The sequence below is a fragment of the Rattus rattus genome, chromosome 9, assembly GCF_011064425.1.
Source record: "Rattus rattus isolate New Zealand chromosome 9, Rrattus_CSIRO_v1, whole genome shotgun sequence".
Classification (NCBI taxonomy): domain Eukaryota; kingdom Metazoa; phylum Chordata; class Mammalia; order Rodentia; family Muridae; genus Rattus; species Rattus rattus.
In genome coordinates, this window is record NC_046162.1 from 66,942,727 (window position 1) to 66,966,423 (window position 23,697).

General features: G+C 50.9%; 1 protein-coding gene across 1 annotated transcript in view; it reads right to left on the reverse strand.

Annotated features, from left to right (window-relative positions):
* The window catches only part of Sec14l1 (SEC14 like lipid binding 1), a 47,126-nt gene extending 23,975 nt beyond the window's left edge, over positions 1-23,151 (reverse strand). The window contains exons 1-2 of the mRNA XM_032912111.1: positions 22,887-23,151; positions 20,933-21,025 (exon numbers count right to left, since the gene is read on the reverse strand). Of these exons, the coding sequence (XP_032768002.1) occupies positions 20,933-20,995 (63 nt within the window). The 5' untranslated portion in view covers positions 20,996-21,025; positions 22,887-23,151. The remainder of the gene's footprint in view (positions 1-20,932; positions 21,026-22,886) is intronic.
* Positions 23,152-23,697: the final 546 nt, after the last annotated feature.

The following is a 23,697-nucleotide window of genomic DNA, read 5'->3' on the forward strand; positions in this document are numbered from 1 at the left end:
CCTCCCACCGAGTCCACACCCACTCCTCCCCTTCGCTGGGTTCTGAGCCTGCAGTTTAGGGGGTGGCAACAGAGCTTTCAGCTCTTAGCCATCTTCTGGATGTGCTGCTGACACATTAAAGGCAAGCACTGTGCTGAAGAGAACCGCATTAGTGAAGGCGGACTGACTTTGAATTAATGAGCTGAGTACTGCACCATGCCAGGAAAACTTAGTTAAAAGAAATTCAGTTTAAAGAACAAACCCCCTTCCAAACTGAACTGTGTTCACAAACAATTCTGCTAACAAAGCAAGGAACACTAGATATGACCCAAAAAGCAATTATTGGGCATAGGTTTATCCTGGGAAAGTCAGTGAAATACATAAACTAAACCATAATCCCTCACTACCACAGCAAGAAACAATCCTTCAACACATTCGGAAGAGCAGGCTGACCAAGTCCTTGTGTCCTGGCGCCATGACTCACTCCCTGTGGAAGTAACAACCCAGAGGCAACCCAGAGGCAGGGTGCTGTGCTCAGCTGCCCTCCCACTACTCAAGGCCAACCTTGCCTCAGAAAACAAACCAGGGTCCGAAAAAGAGGAGGCAATGGTGCAACTTCTCCGGTCTTCCAGAATCCAGGTTCATCTGACACCTGCCACCTCCACCATGCCGCACAAGGCTGACCCCAAGATCAAAGCCATGCACTTGAGGTGCACTGGAGGCAGGGCCACATCCGCCTTAGCCCCAAGATCGGTCCCCTGGGTCTGTCTCCAAAAAGAAGGTGGTGATGACACTGCAACGCCTCTGGTGACTGGAAAGGACTCGTGGTTACAGTGAAACTGACCATCCAGACCAGACAGGCCCAGCCTGAGGCGGTGCCCTCTGCCCCTGCCCTGGTAGGTCATCGAAGCCCTCAAGGAGCTGAGAGACAGAAGGGAGCAGAGCATGAAACACTGGAAACATCACTTTGATGAGATTGTCAACACTGCCCCTCAGATGCTGGGTACCGCGCCATCGGTGGGCTGCACTGTGATGGCTGCCAGCCTCATGACATCATAGAAGGCATCAATGGTGGTGCACTGGAGTGCTCAGCTAGTAAAAGAGCAACAAGAAAGTAATCTCAATCCAAGACTCTCTGATTTAAAATGGCGAGAGGTAAAGGCACTAGTGTGCAGGCCTGATGTCCAGAGTTTGATCCCCAAATTCCATAAGGTACCAGGAGAGAACCAACTCCCTGACCCCCTGCACGTGTGTACACACACACACACACACACACACACACACACACACACACACACAGCTGTGACACACAGGCCCTACGCCAAGGACTCTGGAGGATGTCACAGAAGACTCAGGAGCACTAGGTACTTGGATGAGCCAGTGACCTATTTAACAATGACCTGACAGGTTCTTCTCTAGGCTACAGCACACACTTGGGGCAAGGCTGTAAAGCCTTTACTGAGGAAAAGCCCTGTGGAAATATCTGTGGAGAGGCCTGCAGAGAACAGCTAGCGAGGGTCACCAGGAGAAAAAACATAAGATGGCCCAGGTCAACTCCAGAGAAGGCGTTCATACTTCTGCACCAAACAGTTTCCTGGGAAGGACCACAGATCTTCAGGGACCCTGGTGTATTGCTGCAACTCAAAAGCATAGGCTGCAGGGTAGCTCAGTGGTGGAGCACTTGCCTTTAAGAACAAGGCCTACGTCTGATCCCTTGTACCATGGGGCAGGGTGAAGACCTATGGATATTGATATTGATATTGATATTGACAGCTCCCAGGAAACTGCTTTAGATCACAGTTCATTCTTCTGTGGGCTTGTGTGTTCCTGACAGAAGGCCACTAGGAAAACCTACCTTTGGCACAGATTAAAGGTGGAACAGATTAAAGGTGGCACACTTTTTTTTTTTCTTTTTCTTTTTTTCGGAGCTGGGGACCGAACCCAGGGCCTTGCATTTGCTAGGCAAGGGCTCTACCACTGAGCTAAATCCCCAACCCCTGGTGGCACACTTTTAATCCCAGTACTTGGGAGACAAAGGCAAGAGGACCTCTGTGAGTTCAAGGCCAGTCTGTTCAGTCTGCATAGGGGTTCTGGGCCAGCCAGGACTACACAGTAAGATCCTGTCTAGGGGGAAAAGACCAAAAACAGAAAGAAAGAAAGAAAGAAAGAAAGAAAGAAAGAAAGAAAGAAGAGAGAGAGAGAGAGAGAGAGGAGGAGAGGAGGAGGAGGGGAGAGGAGAGGGAGAGGAGAGGAGAGGAGAGGAGAGGAGAGAGAGGAGAGGGAGAGAGGAGAGGAGAGGAGAGACAGAGAAAGAAAGGAAGATGGATGGATGGGAGGAGGAGGAAGGGACCCTTCTCCTAGGCAGTGCCCAGTCCCAGGCTACCCCAGTACACTCAGTTGTGTGAGATGGAGTCTTACTCACCGTTCAGCCCAAGCTTGCCTCAACTCTTGGTCCTCGACTGAGCCTGTGCTCAACTTTGTGTTAATACTTAATAAGATATTTAAAGAAACTAAAAGTCTGAAAACCTGAGCCCCTTTGAAACATAGCCGAAGTAGGTAGGTACATCTAACAACGGGGCCCAATCAGAGGCCATTCCCAAACTCAGCACTGCTGGCTTTGCAACTCTGTCAGTCAGGTGACTACAGTGTCCCCTCTCTCCACTGTCAGTCAGGTGACTACAGTGTCCCCTCTCTCCATTGTCAGTCCTAGGCTAGAAAAGACGCATGTAAAACCTTATAGATACCAAGCCATTATCCCAAACTATTTCCTCTAAAACCAAACATATTTGAAGTTTAAATATGAACTTCACCTTAGAGAAACCCCAAAGTCCATGGTGCTGACAAATGTGCCTGCCGGGTGATTTTGTCCACAAAGTCCTATGCTTTCTATCCTAGAGGATAGAAAAGTCCTATCCCACAGGCCACACATGGTCAGCTAAGAACACACACAGCAGGGCTTCCTAGTGCCCAGCATTCAGCTTTCTGCTCAGAGCTTCCATTAAAATTTGAGTGTCCAGGCTGGAGAGGTGGCTCAGTGGTTAAGAGCACTGACGCTCTTCCAAGGTCCTGAGTTCAATTCCCAGCAACCACATGGTGGCTCACAACCATCTGTGATGAGATCCTAGGCCTTCTTCTGATGTGTCTGAGGACAGCTACAGTGTATACACATATACATAAAATAAATCCTAAAAAAATATGAGTGTTGCCTCTCACTGTGAAGCTCTGGCTTCGGCTAACACCACATAAACCAGGTGTGGTGGCACAAGCTATGAACCTAGCAGTCAAGCGGTGGAGGCAGGAGGATCAGAAATTCGAAGTGGTCCTCAGCTATACACATGTTCAAGGCTAGCTTCGGATACGTGAAATCTTAGAGACTCCATGTGCGGAGACATGGATGGTCTAAGCATGAACCCAGCAACAGACCTGATGGACACCACAGGTCTCCACACCCCCTCTGACTAGGGCACCCTCCGCATGCCTCCCCAACATCCACTCAGTTGTCATCCCATGCACAACCAGCTCTTGTCTGAGCGTGCACACAGCACTCAAGGGAAGGGGCTGGACACTGCAGCCCAGGACATTCTGCATCCGCATGTCAGAATCTGCCACGGGCCTGCTCCTTCGCTCCCACATGATGCTGATCACAGGAAAGGAAGGGGGATGCCTTCTAAAACCCACCAGCGTTGTACGGAGAAGGAGCACACTGACCCGTGGTGGCGTGTGGGGTCTGTGTAGGTAGCAGCCCCCTCTTCACTCTACACAGCACCGGGGTAGCCCATCCAGGTCTACACAGCAATGGGATCTCCAACAGAAGCAAAAGCAAAGGATTGTGGAGGGGAAAAGTAAATCAGCAACTCTGCACCCGGTTACACCTGCCCACGGGCACATACATCAGTGACCGGAGCAGATTATAAGTCACCAGAACTCTCACACAGGACACGAGTGGGGAAAACTAAAGGCAGGAGGGAGGCACCACGATGCCCAGGCTGCGGTTCAATTTTCTTTGAACATAAAACTGCTCTTAAAAATAAAGCCTATTTGCGTGCACATGGTCAACTTACAAACTGACAATCGGTTCTAAGACAGGGTCTCACTCTGTAGCCCAGGCTGGCCTCAAATTTTCAGCACTCTTCCTGCCTTTGCTTCCCAAGTGCTGAAATGACAAAGCCACTATGCTTGGCTTTTTCTTTTTTTTCTTAAAGGCAGATTCTCAACGCAACCAAGACTGGCCGTGTGCCCCATCTGAGTCCTGGGTGACAGACAGCACTTATGTCTGCTCTGAGGCTGTGTGGGGAAGTCTAGTCCATACTGCCTCTGCGGCTTCTAACTGAACCTAGTGAGACCCAATTAACAGATAAAGTCTTGAGTTCACAAGGTCATCTAGAGTGTTTACTTGAAATACTTCTCTTCTTGAGAGCTTGTCAGGAGGCTCTGGCGGGGAAGCAGGGCTTCTCGTGTGCCCTTGACTGAAGACGGGTCAGTCCTCTACCCTGGGAAAATCATCCTCTTCAACACGGAGCAGTGAGGGAGGAGGGGCACCCAGGCTGCCGGAGAGATCTGATGGATCGACCCTTGCTAGCAATGGGGTGACACATGTTGAGCCCGCCACCCTCACATCCAGAAACACTTAAGGGTGCTTGAGAGATGGACGACTCCATGATGGAAAGCACTGGAAAGCACTGGTGGCTCTTGCAGAGAGCCGGCCAGGCTCTGTTCCCCGCAGCACCTCGGCAGCTCACATCCATCTGTGGCTTCCGTTTCAGGGGTCTGACACTCCAGGCTTCCGCTGGCACACGGCTTAAGCACAGTGTGTGCATTCATTCATGTAGGTAATCACACAGAGACACATTTTTATCTTGCAAAAAAGAATTCCCGAGCATTACCACCAAGAAATGTTCATAACAGTAACAGGCTGAAGCGAGCTGCTGAGTCTTCAAATCAATTCAAAGTATAAGCAAGCAGGCTTGGTCAACCGCACCTTCTGTTTTAAACCAGGCCTGCCGTTTCTGCAGTTCAAGACTGACATCCAGACCCCGGCCTGAAGACGCCACACCTTGTACCTGTGCATGTCCTGAGGCTAACCATTCCGGCCATTTCCAGTTGGCTTATCTGAGTTATCAACCCCAATGCTATTACAAGAAGCTCTGCTAGGGGGTGTGTGGGGGCTGCACCCTTGTTAACCTAAGGTGGGCCGCTTACCACTTATTAAGTTATTTGAACAACATTTCAAACATGCACCGAGGTTGAGGGGGGAATGTCTCTACTTCATTCTGAAATAGCCAGGATGGTTGCAGCAGAGGCTCCACAGCAGCAGGCTTGTGTTCGTCTGGCCACAGGCACCACCATTAGTGGAGCTCCTGGGAAAGTGCAGCTCTGAGCAGAATACAAGTCACCTCTTCAGTAGCAAGAATCAACCACACAGGAAAAACAAGGCGGGAGGGAGGGAGGCGCCCCAAAAGCTCCAGGGCCCAGAGGCTCAATTTTCTTTGAACATAAAACTGCTCTAAAAAAATAAAGCCTACTTGGGGGCTGGAGAGATGGCTCAGTGGTTAAGAGCACTGACTGCTCTTCCCAAGGTCCTGAATTCAATTCCCAGCAACCACATGGTGGCTCACAACCATCTGTAATGGGATCCGATGCCCTCTTCTGGTGTGTCTGAGGACAGCTACAGTGTACTCAAATATGTAAAATAAATAAATCTAAAAAAAAATGCTGCTTGTACGCACATGGTCAGCTATCTCTCTCACACACACACACACACACACACACACACACACACACACACACACAGTGTGACAGCCCCCACCCCCACACGCAGTGTCCTGGGGAAGGTGATCGCTCACAGGGTATCATCTTTCTCAACTCAAAGCACCGCTGAAAGACTAAGAAAGGCCAGTACTTCAGATCCTGTCCCAGGGCGATCCCGGCATGCTACGACAGCACGCTGAGCTCCTGGGAGGGAAGCAGTGGCTAGGACAGTCAGGGGCACACTGCCAGGGGCCAGGTGACTGTGCTTGGGGATCTCCCCTGATGCACTGCATGTTGGGCAGGCTTCCTGTAGTCGGGCAGGCACGGCACCGCCACCACGGCTCTGTATCCCAACCTTTGCATGTTTATGTTGAAGCCAGGTCTCTTTAAGTTTCCTAGGGTGGCCTGGAATTTGTAATCCCCCTGTCTCAGCCTCCAAAGCAGCTGAGATTTCAGGCCTAAATCCTGGGCCTGGCCAGACTAAGGACTTCATTCCATGGCTCTCTGAACATGGAGCACATGAAAGCCCACGTTCATCAAATGAAATGGCAATCACCTCCCAGGTCCCAAAAATGTAAGGTGCAAACACACAAGGCCGTGTCACAAAGCTGTTGTTTTAATTTGTAGCTCACCAACCGTGAAAAAAGAAGCCGACTGTAAACATTAGCACCCTGACCTCCCTCCATCAGGAGAAGCTGACAGAAGACAGGGACAAGACACACTATCTCACGCCACTAGGCACTGAGAACAAAGCACCTCCTTTATAAATGAAGACAGGCAAGGCTTGGCTAAGGAGCTAGCACATCCCACCGTTAAGTAAGCCCAAAGGTGAGTATGGCGAGAGAAATTCACAATACACAGACCAGGTGTTCTCTGGAGTGTGTCCCTGCTGGAGGCTGCCCCGAAGCAGGCCCTGCTAATGGTACTAACGCTCCCCACACAATGATGTCAGACAGCCTGAATAAGTGTTCACACCAGCCTGGGTCCCACAGCCCAGGAAGCATTCTGCTGTTCTCAGACAACAGCCTACATAGGCAACCTTGCGCAATAGGGTCCAAAGACAAGCCGTGGGCATCATTATGACCCCCACTGAGTTCCTGAATTCTGCTTCCACACCCTCCCCCTTGGTCATCATGTGTCCATTCGGTGGCCCTCCTCCACGGCCTGTCATTCAAAGACTAACTGGGAGGCAATATGAGAGGGCAAATTAGAGCCTGAAACTCACGCGCAGCGCTTGACAGACATATGCTGTGCCACCTAAAAGGGCCTGGGTGGGCCATGAAACACCACGGAGGGATGCTGAGGATGAAGGGTACTGACTGGCATGGCAGGGAGCAGGTGAGACCAGAAGGATCCAAGGGAGAGAGACCTGGGGAAAGGTGGAAGGTCTCTTAAAGCGAGACTCTAAACTGGCCCCTGGGTAACTGCGAGCTGCCCACTGACCAAAGGGGCTGAGGAGAGCTCAGGCTGTGTACAGCAGGGGCCGCTCTGGTTTACAGTACACTCTGCTCCTGTCCCTGCCCCTGCCCCTTGCTCTCTGCTTTGCACCAGCTGGCTCGGCAGCAGGCATGTCCAGCCACACAGCAAGCCAGGCTGGTCTCCAGGCCAGGCCAGATGGGCTCATCAGACAGCCTGTGGAGACAGCGTTGCCGCCCCCTGCACACTTGAGAACCAGCACAGGGTAAGCGATGTGTTGACTCTCCAGAGACCCACCGGATTCCGGAAGGCGGCACATTGGGCTGCCTCGGAATCCTTTCCCACCCCCAGAGACACATGGTCCTCCCTCGCCTCACTGCTACACAGTTAATATTTGCTAAGTTTCTTCAAAGTTCTAAACTTTTGGGCCACACGTGGTGGTTCATGCCTGTGATCCCAGCACTGAGGCAGGAGGATTACAAGATCGAAGCCCACCTAAGCTATGCTATGAGAGGACAACTCCCCATATCCAGCAACCTCTGAGGACCACAGCACCCAAGTGCTACACACACAGCTCAGCTGTCTAACACTCCTCAGTCAACAAACCATGTGTGGACACGAACAGACCAATGCAAGGACGTCTCCCTCCCCTGCAACAGCCCATCGCCAGTTGGATTTCAAACAAAACCCAGATTAAGGGTCTGGTTGTTACGGATTCCTGAGAGAATCTGACTGACTGACTCAATCTCTTCATGTTCCCTGACTGGCTTCAAACTTTCTGTCTTCACAGCCCACCAGTGCTGGGTGCTGAGATTCGAGGTGCTTGCCACACTCACTCCCAGCTAACAAAAGAACCCCCTCTTAAAAGAGAAAATATTCCTTCAATCCCAAGCACTGAGCAGCTGCTTTTATTGTAATGTTATTAAGTGGGTACAGTAGAGGAGGCCCAGTGTGCTGGCACTGGTGCTCCCAGACGCTCACAGGACTGAGGTGGAAGGACCACACATCAACCTGGAGCATGAGCCAGGCCAGCCAACATGGCCAGACCCTGCATCAAAAACAAGCAGGCAAGGAAACTGGCGGGCAGGGGCTCCTCACACATGAGCAAGCTCTAGTAACAAACGCACACTCTGCCGGACCTGGTAGCCAGCAGAGGACAGCTTCTCCGAGACGTAAACCACGGGGCCGGCAGTTCCTTGGGACAGGCCCTAGCTCTGGCTCTCTGCTAAGCAGGCTGCAGACTGCTCCTCCCACCCTCATCCCGCGGCAGCTCGTGCTGTCCTTGGCTCTAACCGGAAGCATGTTAATCCACTCTTTGTGTTTGCTCTCAACTATTAAAACAGCATTATCTGCTGTTCACAAAAATAAAGCGAACCACTGCTGCCGGCAGTGCCTGGCCACAGGCACATGGGAAAGCCATCTCTGCGTCCTGATGCGCTCTTCAGTTATCCAAGGAAAGGCCAGCTTCAATTACAGCGGTTCGAGGGCACCAGGGCTGCGGCAGTGCTCTCTCTAGGCAGAGCATCCTAGGACCTAGGAATCCCTGGACTCAACCCCTGAGCTGTATAAAGCAAGTGTGTGACACACGCCTACAATATTAGTACTTGAGAGGTGGAGGCCGGAGGGTGAGTAGGGAGTCCAAGGTCACTGTCTCACACAGGGAGCTGGAGGCCAGCATGGGTTAGAGATCCTGACCCGAGAAGAGGAGATATAAACACTAAGATAAAGAAAGCGGAATGGACCGCGTAGCTGCGCATCCAGCCGCCCTGCACAGTCCTCCTAGTCAAGCTCCACTTGGTAGAATGGTTCACAGACTTTGGGTGTAAGATAATCCGTGGCCTTCAGAAAAGCATTTGGTGTTCCAGGGAATCGCAGCTGTCAGCTTTAAAATGCCGTGTGTTTGCCCACATAAAAGAATGTAATGAGCTAGGGAAATATCATCTAGTGTCATGAGCTAGAGTCAAAGCCTCGTGGATCAGCGGTCAGTGCCGGGAGCTGGCAGAGGCCCCAGCAAAGTTCCTATCGTGCCCTGCTGTCAGGTCTGCAGCTGCGCAGAGCCTGAGGGACTCAGGCTTAAGTCACACTCAGCAGAAGACCGGAAGCCAAGAGCAGTCCAGGCTGGCACAGAACCACAGGGCTACCTGCAGGAAGCTCTTGTTCTGCCACAGTCGTCCCCCAAAAACGGCAGGGCTCACCAGTTCTCACAACAGAGGACTCTGCGTCATTCCACTTCCACAGCAGGATACATGGGGAAGACAGTGCTGTGTGGGAAGGCCCTGGGTTTGAGCCCCAACACCACAGAAGGAAAGACGAGCTCTACACCACACCTGTACTTGGAATGGCTGCACCGACGTCTGGGGCTGTGTAAGGATGCACTAGAGCTAGGCTGGCCTGCACAAGCCTCCACCCCTGCATGAGTTTGAGGTCAGACTAGGCTAGAGCCAGACCTTGTCCTCAAGTCATCAAGTTCAAGACGAATCACTCCTGGGAGGCGTGTAATCCCTACCATTTATTATTGGTTAATCTTACAACAAAAAGTTTTTTAAAATGTACAGTGTGGTGCTGGAGACATGGCCCAGTGGTTAAGAGCACTTGCTGTCTTACTGAGGACCTAGATTTGGTTCCCAGCACCCACAAGGTGGCCCACAACAGGGTATATGGAGATCTCTCCATTCCAAGGGATCTGACACTCTCTGAACCCTGCAGGCACCAGGTAAACATACGGTAAACAGGCATACACACAGGCAAAAGACGTACCCATATAAAATAAAAATAAATCTTAACAAATTCAAAAGTACAGTGCAGGGGTTGGCACAGTAACTCGGGGTAAAGGCATTTGAACACGGGTATGATCCCAAGAGCCTCACAATGGAAGGCGTGATAAACTCCAGACAGGGGTCTGCTCACTTCCACACACATGCACACACGTCAGAGACACACAGAATAACATTTTTAAAATGTTTACAGTGTGCATTCAAAGCCAAAAGGTAGAAGCAACCAAGGTGTTCATCAATAAATGAGCTAAGGGGCTGGGGATTTAGCTCAGTGGTAGAGCGCTTACCTAGGAAGCGCAAGGCCCTGGGTTCGGTCCCCAGCTCCGAAAAAAAAAAAAAAGAACCAAAATAAATGAGCTAAAGTGTGCACACACACCGGACCATTAGGAACAGATGTGTGCACATACACTGGACTACACTATCCAGCTTTGAAAATGAATCAGATTCCAAGTGTGGTGGTGACACCTTTCGTCCCAACACTGGGAAGGAAGAGGCAGTCATATCTCTGAGTCTTAGACTAGCCTGGTCTACAAAGAATTTTCAGGCCAGCTAGGGCTACATTCTAAGACCCTATTTCAAAAACAAAGAAAAAAGAAAAAGGAAGGACATTTTTATCCAGCACAGATAAACCTTGAGAACTAGGCTAAGTCAGATAAAGGAGGGCCAAAGATCAAACTTGCTTCCACCTCTTTGTGGCCCTCAGAGAAGACAGAAAACAGACTTGGAGCCGGGTAGCTCAGTGGAAGGGCACTTGCCTAGCACACACATGGCCCTGGGTTCCATCCTAGCATTGACAACAGAAGAGACTAGAACAATGGCTAGGGCGTGTGTCAGCATTTACTGGTACAGTGTTGTTTGGAATGGTGGTTAAGACAGATGTATTGTAATTAATTACATGTCTGTATTTAATACTCTTAAGCTACTCACTTAAAATACACTTAAATTTATTATATGCATATTTTACAACCATAAATATTTAACATATAGGGGTTGGGGATTTAGCTCAGGGGTAGAGCGCTTGCCTAGCAAGCGCAAGGCCCTGGGTTCAGTCCCCAGCTCCGGAAAAAAAAAAAAAAAAAAAAGAAAAGAAAATATTTAACATATAGTACAGATCTACTGGAAACTTAGCAAATAAAGCCATCCACACAGTTAAGACAGGTTAAGCACCCATTTTTTAACATAACTTTGTGGCTACCCAAAAGAGCAGCACTCTGGAGAAGCCCACAGAGCATGGAGACAATACCCCCAGGGTGTGCCCCACTCCCCACAGGAAAGCAGCCAGTAGAGCTGACCTGAGTGCACAGCTGCTGAAGGACCCGTTCCTTACTCCTTACTCCTTTCAAATTTTCAGTTTAAAATGTTACAACCAGAACATTTCTCTTGCTTTCTCTTAACTCCCTGAGAAGGGTCTAACCCAGCAGCTTTCCAGCTTGAGCAGGTTTCAGAAGCACAGCACCTGATGGTGAGTGACACCGCAGACTGTATGCCTGCTCCTAGAAATGCAGACTTAGCAGTGTCAGCACGCTAAGGTAAGAACCAGCATTGTAAACAGTGCTGTTAACCACTAATGCAGGGGTCGGTTGATTGGTCGGTCAGTCAGTCGGTCGGTCAAGTTGGTGTCTGGGAGCAGCCCTAAGCATCCCATTATCCTAAATCGTTTTGCTTCTAAATCTAGTTACCTGAACTTTCAGCTCTGGCCTTGGTTTCCAATATGTGCACAGGCAAGAAACACAACAAGAAAAGAAATGCATTTCTTGATTAGGACGAACAAACATCACAGAATAACAGCTACCAAGAAAACTGACTCAGTTAAGAACTTCTCAGACTTAGACATGTTAAACAAAAACAAAAAAAAAAATTACTCTCTGTGAGTTGGGAGCCAGCCTGCTCAGAGGTAGTTCCAGGTCAGCCAGGGCTACACAGAGAAACCCTGTCTCAAAAAACTAAAGAAAATCCCATAACTACTCACTCAGAGGGAAGAATGTTACTTAGAATGAACCTTGTGTTCAGCAGGAAACCGACGGGAGTGGTGTGCTGTGGGGCAAACACAGTCAGGCAGCCCCAGTGACGGTCAGCCACAGCCTGAACACAAGCTCAAGCCAACTCACGGACTGTGATCTACATCAGTCTCTCAGGACACGATCCAAGCATGAGTCACAAACACCCGACCAAAAGATGCTCCGCTGTCACCTGTCACACCCTTCAGGACCAATGGCTAGGATGTCCCTCAGTGTAGGTCAATCCCAAACACAAAAGATAAAGTCATCATTACCAGAAGCAGAAGTGATGCAGAGACACGAGCATCCTTCCCAGACCAACCATGCTAAGACAGACCCGTGCAGTACCCATTCAGGATAAAGAGCAAGACAGACCTTAGGGACCATCCAACCACTGGGTGCAAAACAGGGCGGCATATACCTGTGACAGACAGACAGACAGACAGATGGCTTCTTTCCTTTTCTCCCTTCCTCCAAGTGAGCTCTCACTATGTTGCCCAGACTGCACTCAAATTCTAGGCTCAAGTGATCCTCCTGCATCAACTTCCCCAGTAGCTGGGACTTAAGAAAGAACTACATAGCATTTTTCTTATACACACACAAAAAGAAAAACTGTCACCCCAGCCTCCAAGCATGTCCTTTCCAAAGGTGACGGGCAGCACCCAACATGTTACAGGTACCCAGCACCACTAGAAAACATACACAGCTTTCATTCCTGTACAGACTCAAGACAAAGAGGAACAGGTATGGCGGCTCTGTAGGCAAAGGCCTTCTCCACGGCGGATCCGATGGAAGAGACACAGTCCATGGTTTGTTTTGTTTGTTTGTTTTTCTTAAAGATTTATTTATTATATACAAGTACACTGTCACTGTCTTCAGACACACCAGAAGAGGGCATCGGATCCCATTACAGATGGTTGTGAGCCACCATGTATGTGGTTGCTGGGATTTGAACTCAGGACCTCTGGAAGAGCAGTCAGTGCTCTTAACCACTGAGCTATCTCTCCAGCCCCAGTCCATGGTTTTAAGACATTTACTGTCATGGCGGAAAGAGGATGTGTAAAACAGTACCCACTTCTCAGGGTGGGCCTGAGGTTAAGTACCTTTTGCAGGGAGTGTCTGGGAAGGAGAGTTTAGTAGTTAAGCCTCCAGGCCTCTAAGTACCTCATTATAAACCCACGTGACTATAGGTCCTGTCCTCTACCTGTGGAGGAGCTTGGGGCACTGCCCTCATGTGACTGACGGCCACAAATCTATGGGGACTGTGGCTAGTGACAGGAGCCTGGTGCCCGGGAATCAAGCGAAACTCAGGGTCTCCAGGGTTTGAAGCCATAACTCAACCAGGCCAGGCTGCCTTTCACAGTCCCACATCTCCCCCTTTTATTATCTTTTTGAAGGAGTGACTGTGTCATTTGTAGTGAAAATTTCGGGTGGGGTATAAGTATCAAAATAAATCACTACACAGGCCGGAGGGGTAGCACAACTAAGCCAGAGGGGTAAGGAGGGATGAGGGTGGGGGTTGGGAAGACAAGGGACTATAGAACCAATTAACTATTCCATGGTTGTAGTCTGTCAAGGTATTAACACTGGTTTGAAACAACATTAGGTTAATCTAGCTAGACATCATGATTTCTTTACTATCACGTAACTTCCCTGAGTTCAGTTGCCATTTGACTGGGAGCTGGAAACTCCCAAGTCTGTGCTCTGTGGGTCTCAGTATGTTTGCTTCAGTCAGATGGGGTGTCTGGAAGAAGGCAGGTCTGAGGAGAGGGTGGTCAGTCTTGCCTGACCTGTGACAGCAGCACTGTAGATAAACAGTCCTTGAGTAATCTGGGGTTCCTTTGTGGGTCTCTGTGGGTCACAGCTGGGAGTATGCTTCAGCTGGGTTTGCCCCAGTTGGTAGCACCAGTTGTAGGTTGGTGGGGTCCTGCCTCTGCTCCGCCACAGGGCACAGGGAGGCAGGACACAGGAGGTGACTGTGCTGACCCCACGCCAGTCACTGGGCAGGTGTTGTGTTGTAGAGAAGCCACAGGGTGCAGCTCCAGGATGGGGAAGCACAGTCTGAGGTGCAAGACAACAGGGGCAACCTTGGGGATCCCCAGACCTGCAACAAGGCTGGGGCCGTCTGATTCTCAGGCTCTTGGACACCCAAGCACCACTGGGAGCCATGGAAGAGCTGAGAACAGAGTGGGGGCCCACAGGATGTGGGGGTGGGGAAGAGGGGGTGCTCCCGCTGGTCCCACGGGGAGATTCTTTGGCTTGACAGCTTGAGGCTTGGTCTTGGTGGTGGCTGTGACTGGGAGCGCAGAGAGAGCACAGGACAGAGCCCAAGCGGACACCTGATCACACCCCACTTCTCATGGACCAGCCTTCTGCCAAGAGCTTCCTACATACACTCCACAGAAACCGGCCAATAAAGCCATGGTGCACAGCACAAGCATGCCACCCAAGTCACCAGGTTAAAAAGAAACTATAAATAGGCCAGCCGGCCGGCCCAGTTTACCCTGATGAGACTGAGCACTTAGCGCTCACATCCACAGCATCTGCACTCTCTCAGGAGAGAATGGGAGCAGGGTGGGCGTTCGCCTCGCGTTAGCCTCCACCTGCAGGCCTGTGGAGGATGAGCGGCAGTCAGATGACTGCTCAGGCTGGGCCCTCTCTGCCTCCTGGCTAAGAGAACAACTGAATCAGCAAAAGGTTGCAGTGGGAACACACAGGACAAATGACCTAGTTTCACTAACAAATCAGAGGCCTGGATGCAAACAAGAAGGAAGGGAGCTCAGAATAGGGACCAAGAGGCAGACATCCAAATGCAAACCACTTTACTGAAGCAGGAGCCAAGTAAGCCAGTGGTTCTCAACCTTCCTGATGCTGCGACCCTGTAATACACTTCCTCATGTTGTGCTGACCCCGACCATTTTCAGTAACTGTAATTTTGTTAGTGCTGTGGGTCATACTGTAAATATCTGATGTGCAGGATATTCCTCCCAAAAGGATGGAGACCCACAAGTTGAGAACCACTGAAGTCAGCAGTAAAACCACTGTCTTTGTAGGTTTCTGAAAAGGAGGCATCGTAAGTGACAGCAAGGAAGAATGACCGTCAACTGCAGTGGAAACGTGGATGGCAAACACAACAGCCTTTTTGACAGCAAGTCGGCCAACCCAGTCACCTTGGCTTCTGTTCAACACAACCTCGTCAGAGAGAGCAGGACACAGCATGTGTGTCTAGGACCCTTGGTCACCACCACACACTCATACACGGTCATACACCACGACCCTCACAGCCCGGAGAGAACAGCACACCACCCAGATAACCGACCACACCCTTAGTGACCATCGGAGGGAACGGACCGTACTGTACCACCCCAGGCCGCGCCAACACTGAACTCTCCTCTGGAGCAACGTGCTTATTCGTGAAAGTAGAAATTCACCCCACCTGAGCACTGCCCTATAATCTCAGCTACTCTGGAGACGGAGGCAGACCAAGCGTCTACAGCCAGCCTAAACTGTGTGCCCACAGGGAAAGGAACTCGCCACACCAGGCTGGCTCAAGAGCAAACAGCAGGGACTGCGATTCATGCCTAATACCATAAACCTGGGAACCAGATCAGAAATAGAAAAAGACCCAGGGATTAAACCTAAGGTGAGGGGAAGAAAACACAGTTCAAGAAGATAAAAGGGAACCAGAGGGATGGTCCAGCGGTTAAGGCACTGGTTGCTCTTGCAGAGGACCCAGGTTCAATTCCCAGCGCCCACTTGGTGGCTCACAACCGATTATAGCTCAAGATCTCGAGCAGATTTGATGGCCTTGCTGACTGACGTCTGAGCCATATATCATGCACACACACACATGCAGGCAAAACTCTGACGCACACACAATCATAAAGGCTGCATGACGACGCTGGAGTCAACACTGCAGACCTGTGGCTCCAGCAGGCAGTCCACCCTCCCATCCTCAGGGAGAGGAGCCACCCCCTCAGGATGCAGTCTAGCTCAGGATTCTGCCCAGCACCCTAAGGAGGCCAGAGGGACTCATGGGAAACAGTAGTGCCCTTTCCTCTTGTTCACAAATGGCCGGAATAATAAAGTTCAACTATAAACGCCATTTGATGTAAAAGATTCAGGGCAGAGCCATCTGTGTGCACAAAGGGACTTGCTTTTCTCTGACACTTGGAGGTACCAGGAAAGGGCAGAGGAGGATATGGCGCCCATCACTGGCTACTCACTGGGGGTGGGCGCAGGTGGAGTTAGCATCTACACTGAGCAAATCTTTTTTCCTCCTTTCAGCTGTGTTAGAGGCGTCGAGAACTAAACAGGAAATGGGAAAAGCCCTCGGACAGAATAGGGAGGAAGGCAACAGCGCACTGTGCACATGTGCGGTGGGCCATCTAACCAGCAGCCACACAGCGAGCAGGGCTGCTGGTTCTCACTGCTCCGCCGTGTGTGCCAACAGCTCTGCACGCCTCCCAGGATGAAGAAGCACTGGGTTCATCCACACAGAGGGGCTCGAGGGAGCCCTAGATAACCTAAGGACCCAAGAAAACACAAAGCCCCGAGAGCAGGGTCCCCACCAAATCCAGGCAAGGGTTCAGGTGAATAGGCCCATGTGCTTTCGGGACCCAGGGAAACAAGGCGACAGACACCACTGCTGAGGACCACACAGGGCCTTTGAGAAGAGAAGCAAACACAGTCATAAGCCAAAGACCTAACACTGACAAAGTACTAAAGACAAGTCGGAAGTGCGGCTGAGACTCAGCAGTGGCCATGTGCCCAGGAGGTGTGAGGCCCTGGGTCCATCCCCCACCCTCACCCCACCCCCAGCAGAGAAAGGGAAAGGAAAGAACAGGGAAGGGAGAGAGACATGAGGACGCCTGCAGCGGCACCAGGGAGCAGGGCAGGACACACTGAACAAGATCTGAAGAGACAGATGGAAAGGCAAGCATGTGAGGCAAAGGAGTATAAAAAGACATGAGGGGCAGGGAGGCACCAGGCTCACAGGCGACAAACAAGATTTTAAAGGGCCAGGAGCAGGCAGGAAGGGCCCGTAGGGACAGCAGGTAGCAGGGAATCACCTCCAGAACCAACAGGAGGAGGGCAGTCCACATGTGCCCTGAGGGGCTCAAAGTCTGAGGGGGAAATGAACTAGGAACTGGGTCCCTATTGCTTACAGGACAAGGGCTCAGGCTGAGAGGTTGAGGGGACAGACTGCATGACACAAAGGCACAATCTTCAGGGTGTCCGACTATAGCATCGAGGAGGAGGCTCTGTGGCAAGCATAGAGACAGAGAAACCAGGATGTGGACAGGAGGGAGAGGGTGCCCAGTGTGCCTGGTCCCCAAAGCAGGAGGCCAGGCCAGGAGCAGGCCAGGACAGTTATGAGTGCTGGGGGTGGGGCAACGCCATCAGAGCCCTTCCATCACACATCTCCCCTGTCCACAGGGACAGCTGTCCTTGACAGAAAAACACCACAGCTCTCACAACATGGCCTCTCTGCCCTCCCACACCACATCTAGCTGGGGACCGAACCCAGGGCCGTGCACTTGCTAGGCAAGTGCTCTACCACTGAGCTAAATCCCCAACCCCGAGGGTCTTTAACATACCTAAAATTCTCTCTGCTGTTTGTCTTTGAGCCAGGGTCTGACCATGGTCTGAGTGTCAGTCTCCCTGGCAGCCCCATGCATGGCCTCACTTGCTGGGCTTTAAAGCCTGTGTTTGTCCTAGACTTTTCAAAAGGAAACGGTGCCACCCCAGCACACCCACCTTTGCCAGGCCCTGAAACCTGATCTGTGGAGCACACTGGGTACTCCCAGGAGGCCATAAACCCTTGGGTAGACAAGGCAGCTAAAGCAAGCAGAAGGGAAAGTGGAAATCTAGGAAATGTGTCGAGCTGATACCTGAAGATGTAGAAATACTGTGGACCAGAACCTTCACAAACTATGTCAGAATGCACGTTATCAGAAGCATGGATGGCAAAAAAAACCCCCACGGATCCAAGAATACCACTGTCCCAACAACTCCCCTCACCCACTGTAGGGCAAGGAGCTGCCATCTTCTCCACTCCTGCAGGCGTTTCTAGGCTAACGGCTCTCTCACCAGAACCCTGCAGAGTGTCACAAATGCCTGCTCAACACCGTCCTTTCAGCTCTAAGTTTGCTTAAATGCCATTTTCTAATTCAAATGAGCTAAAGAAATCTTTAACATTTTTAAAATGTTGTTGATGCCCAAGCCAACAAGTAACTTTCATTTATTTAATCAAAATGCAATTAAAATGTGACCCCACTGTCTGTACTAGGCAATGCTCAGCTGACAATTTTTGTAATCCACAGTCACAAGACCTGGCTTCACAGGAACACAGGGGTAAGCTGGAGGAGTCCCTTTACTCACAGCCTTCTCCCAGGACTGGGGACTGGCAAGTACCTGAATAGTGCCCCGCCCCTCCCCTTTTCCCTCCCCTTTCTCTTCCCCTTCCCCTTCCCTTTCGAGCTACAATGTTGCTCTCAGGGCTACTGGTTACACAACACATATACTACGCTACCCTTTGCCTGAATAAAGAATAAAGAAATCAGAGCGGACAGTGAGGCTCTTTCTCCTCAAAATCAGTCAGGAAAAAGGTGAGTGGTGCTGTACAGGGCTGGGGCAGCTGACCGGTCTAGTTCTGGAAGGAGGAAGGAACCATATTTTATTTTCAGACCTAAGAAAAAAATTAACAATCCAAGAGGAAGTTAGCCAGTGCCAAACAGAAAAGCAGCCTACAAGGTTTTTAAAACTAGGGGTGGCTAAGAATTTGAATTTATGCAAAGTTTGCATAAAATTTGCAAAGGAAACTTCCTAATTCCGAAAAGGACATCAAGAAGTCTGAAGGCTAAGCAACCCAGACAGCATTTTATGGAATCCGGGGCTAGAAGGGCTTAGCCTCTGCCTCTGACCACACTCACTGCAAGGCTTTTGGAAAAAAGATTTTTTTTTCCATTTCTTATGCGGAGGGTAAGCACACCAGAGTGCAAATGCAGATCAGAGGACTGACAATACAGGTCGGTTCTCTCTCTCTCTCTCTCTCTCTCTCTCTCTCTGCCTCCTGGGTCTCAGGAACAAACTCAGATCACAGGCTTGGCAGCACGTGCCTTCACCAGCTGATCCACTCGCCAGCCCACATCGTGCTTTTTAAAACGGTTTTGGCAAACCGAACCTGCCAGCCCCATCCTGTGCTTCCACACACACCTCCTCCCTGACTCCAGCAGCCTTGCAAACTGAAGAAAGGTCAGGTGACTCCCCAGGGGACACCCTGAGACTCAGTCTAAGGAAGAAGAGGACAGGTCCAGTCTCTCTCTAGAACGTGAAGTGGGCCATGTGACAAGAATTGGCTGCTCAAAAACTCAGATGCAACCAGGAATGCCACTGAGCTAACCTGGGACCACAGGCTATGGCTGGCTCAGCAGACCCATGGGAGATGGGATAGGCTAAAAGCCAGTGGGGAGTAGGACAGAGGGGACTACGTAGGGGCTGGGCCAGGTACAGATAACGGCTTCCAGGAGCCACCCCACACCACAGGCTCCAGCCTGTCCCGGGGGCAATTCCTATCACACCACACGTGTGTTCCTCTAACACAACTCCACTTCAGCTGGCTGGGGTGGGGGTGCACGAGGGAGAGGGTAGGTTGCCCCATACAACCAAAAGTCAAGCCAGCACGCAAACGGAAAAGCATTTTTCTCACAAATCATTCACATAAAATATTTAAGGGAAATACACAATTATTTTAAGATACAAGGACCCCAACCATAACAACAAACAGACCTCACACTTGACAGAGCTGAACAAAGCTGTCTGTTCAAATGGATGCATATGTCCTACCTGACAGAGGTGTGGACAACTATTGTTGTAACTGATTAAACCGAACAGCTACAAGAGGCCTTTTCACTGTACATAAATAACACTTCAATCAGGAAAAAAGCAAGCAATGTTCCCTTGAGAGGGTTTAAGTTTTTATTTTGCTTATCAAGACTACTGATCTAACTAATCTCAGAGCATACTGTTGAGAAGTTCCAAGAACAGGCAAACCTGAGCTTCTCTGCACAAAGGACAGAAACAGGTAAAGTTACCCGGGGGCAGGAACCAGGCAGCAGCCAGGCTTAACGTGCACACCTGTAACAGACACACACCCCACCCCCCACCCCTGCACCGGACGCCTGAGGCAGATCATGAGTTCCAGGTCAGCCTGGGATCCTCATTCTGACAGGAGTGGGCACAGGACCCCAGACGCAGCAGAGTTCATCTCTCTACTGGGCTATGCGTGTTCTGAGCTTGGTGCCAGCAGCACGGGTGTACCCTGGGTGTGTGACTTTTAGGACAGATGTACTCTTCCTGTGTGACACACATTTCCACGTGGGCCTCATACCACCAGAGTGACACCAACACAGAAATACGGGGATGCTGGGCAGGGGCTCACAAGGCACTAGCTTGTTTTTAATCCAGTAAAATGCTTCTTAGCCCAATTCAGGTAGATAGAAAACAAACACTTCAGCCACACTATTTGTACAATCGTGGATTCGTTATTTGCTGGAAAAACTTACTAAACAGAACTACTTATCAATATGCAGGGGAAACTCCATCCCACAGTGTTTAGTTCCCAGACCAGCTAAGATGAATTCCCTCAGGAACAGAGCTCTCTCTCTCTCTCAAACAAACGGTTTAAGGAAGGAGCAGCACTCCCTGTCTAGCAGCTACTTGAACAAAGAGAACCAGCGAAATTCCTAGGAAATGTGTGGTCAGGATCCCACTTCTGCCTTCTCTGAGGTGAATGATGCAGGCTCACATGTCACCCCAGATACGCTGCAAACACAAACGTACACAGATACAGCTTCACAGGCATGTGGCTTAAAACCGCCAGACTGGACGCAGGTCACAGTCGCCATCACAGAACGGAGCAGCTCGTGAGGCAATGATAACAACGAACGAGTTTGCAGATCATCCAAGTTTAATCTTAAAAAGAAGCCAGAGTAAACTGAAATGTGAAGTACTTACAGCCATAATTAACTCAAAGGGATGTTTATACACCCGCACGGGGGACTGGTATTTTTGCACCATGGTTGTAATTCAATAGCAATCTTCTTACTCCTGAAAGACAAAAATACATGTAATAAATAACCACATTACAGAAAAAGAGTGAGTCTGAATTCACGTACTGTACCACACCCTAGAGACTGCCACAGGTCATAATCCCAAACACGCAGACGAAAGGATTTGCTGAAACAGTCTGACACGGGAAACAACAAGGCATTAAGAACAAGCAAAGACAGCCCACATGGAAGGAGGGGCCACACTGATCTGGGGGAGGCCCTCTGCCCTCTGTATGGGCATCCCTGAGTCTCTGGCCCAGGTCAGGAGATCTAGTCCTCGGCAACCATGAAATCCTAGGATTCAGTTATTCGGTTTTTCTCTTGAACAACTTCTACAAGGAGCCAAATAAAAAATGTAACATGTTAAGGCAAACACTCTGGGGATGACACAAAAACCTGGTGGAAACCCTACTGTTTTCTTAAATGATGAATACCCCTTAAGGGCTGGTTTCAAAGGGAACTTCGTCTTTTCCTGTTTTCTAATAGTATGCTCCAGTTTCAGAGACTGTCTACAAATAGCAGGGAGATGGCCCAGCTCCAGCTAAGGGGTTCCAAAACCCTCCAGCCTCCTGAAGATGTGATCCCGCAAAGCAACCAATTACATGCTCAGGCCTGAGGTCAAGGAGCCCTCCTTCGCATACAGAATCACTCCAGCGCTGGCAAGGGCAGCTTTCTCTGCAAACACCCTTGTGTTCAGAGCCATCTAGAACATTTTGCTCACCTACTTAAAAGAGGAGGAGAGAAACAAACAGAAATATAAAAAGGAAGGAGAATCCAGCGAGCCCAGTAGTCCTGCTGAGGCTCAATCAATAAGGATGTTATTTTATTTGTGTACACTCAAAAGACAATCAAAAGTTCAAAACTAAGTATCTAGGTATTCCAAATTACAGCTGTTTAAAAAACCAACCAAACAAACAAAAAACAAAAATCCCTACTCTGATATACTTCAGAGGACTGCTATCTACAGCTGTCTACAACTTCTACGATGTTTATATTGCCTTAATCAGGTCTGGAACTTTGTCTGGTCTGCTTGGCATAGCACTCGGAAGAAGCAGGTTATGCTGGAAAACCACCCTCCAACAGTTGGAAAACTACAAAGGCTAGTAACTCTAGGTGACCTCAAGCATGCCATTCGCCTTCCAGATTCCATCTCCGTGAGAGGGATCTAACACTCCCGGTTCTCAAACCAAGAGGCCAGGAGCCAGACTCCTCAGTTCTCCAAACTCAAACCTTCATTAATCTCGATTCAGGCGCTGACGCGTCCTGGAGCGCAGAGACCGCGTTCCATTCACTCTCGTAAACCTTACAACGCTGGCGCGCGGTGGGGAATCTAATAATCGTTTATATTTTTTTAATTGAGAAAATTAGTTATCGGGTATCTCCCAAATAAAAGGAGTATGATTACCGGGTGCTGACGGGTATAGGAGAAAATGCAAGCGCTGCGTGCTGCCTGTATTAAGAAACTCTTACCTAAAGTGACTACACAGAAAGACCAGCTTGCTCGCCAGCTCCCTGAACTTGGGCCAAATCTCGGCTTTAGGAGGTCTAGTCCAGATCCACACCCTGCGCGGGCATCCGGAGTGACCACCGCCAAATGGCACCGGAGGCCGGGGCTGCCTCTGTTGCATGATAATTGGTGTTTGAAAATCAGCCCAGGGTCGGCCCCGGGGGAGCGCCTCCCTTCAGGCCAGGGCTGGACGGAGGGGGCCGGCTGGGTTCCGGCGGCGGCGGCGGCGGAGGGACCCGGCTGGCTCCCCAGTCCCGGAGATGGCGAGCGCCCCCGGCCATCGCGGCAGAGAGAGCCGGCTGGAGGCGGGGACCTGGGCGCGCTCCTACCCTCCACGACGACGCGCGCTTACCTCTTGTCAGAAGGACCGGGTCGGGGACGCGGGGCGGCGGGATGCGTTCATGCCGGCGGCTCCGTGGGGAGAGAGCCGTGCCACAGGCTCGGCTGCCGCCGCTCGACCGCCGGTTCCGGGGACGGGGGCCGGGACGGGAGGGCCGAGGGGCGCGGCGAGGGCTCGAGTGGTTGTTACGGGTGACGGGGAGGGAGGGACCAACCCGGAAGGGACGCGCGTGCGCACACCAGGCCGAGGGGGCGGGGGAAGGAGCGGGAGGCGGTTGCTAGGGAGGGGGAGGGGCGGCCGCCCGGCTGTCTTGGGGCCCTACTGCGCATGCGCGAGTTATCTATCTGCGCGTGCGTAGGAGGGGCTCAGGACGTGGTCTGCCTCGACTCTGAGCTAGCCTCAGAGGCTCCTTCTCTTGGCTTCAGGGGGAGGGGGAAGGGCTGTGCAACGGGCGGAGCTTCGCAATTAGCAGACAGAGACCCCAGAAAAAATTCAAATACGCATTCCTGCCGGGGTCCTTCCGCGGAGCGGGAACTGAGACCACTACGGGGTATCAGCTAAGCTGAGCCTCCAGCTTGAATTCTGCGCGCCTGCGCTGTCTGAGCTTCTCCGTGGGCTTCATTTTTTTTTCTCGGTGGCTCAGAAGCGTCCTGCGCTCCTCAGAGTATCCTGATTGCATTCTGGCCTAGTAAAGGAGATGGAGCGAACAGGGTGGGGAGGAGTTGGGTGTAACCCAAGCACCCTTGTCAACACATCCAGATGGCTGGGGAATGTCGGACTGTGGGATAAGTGCTAAAGCGAGGGGCCTCAGTGGGGTGCTAGG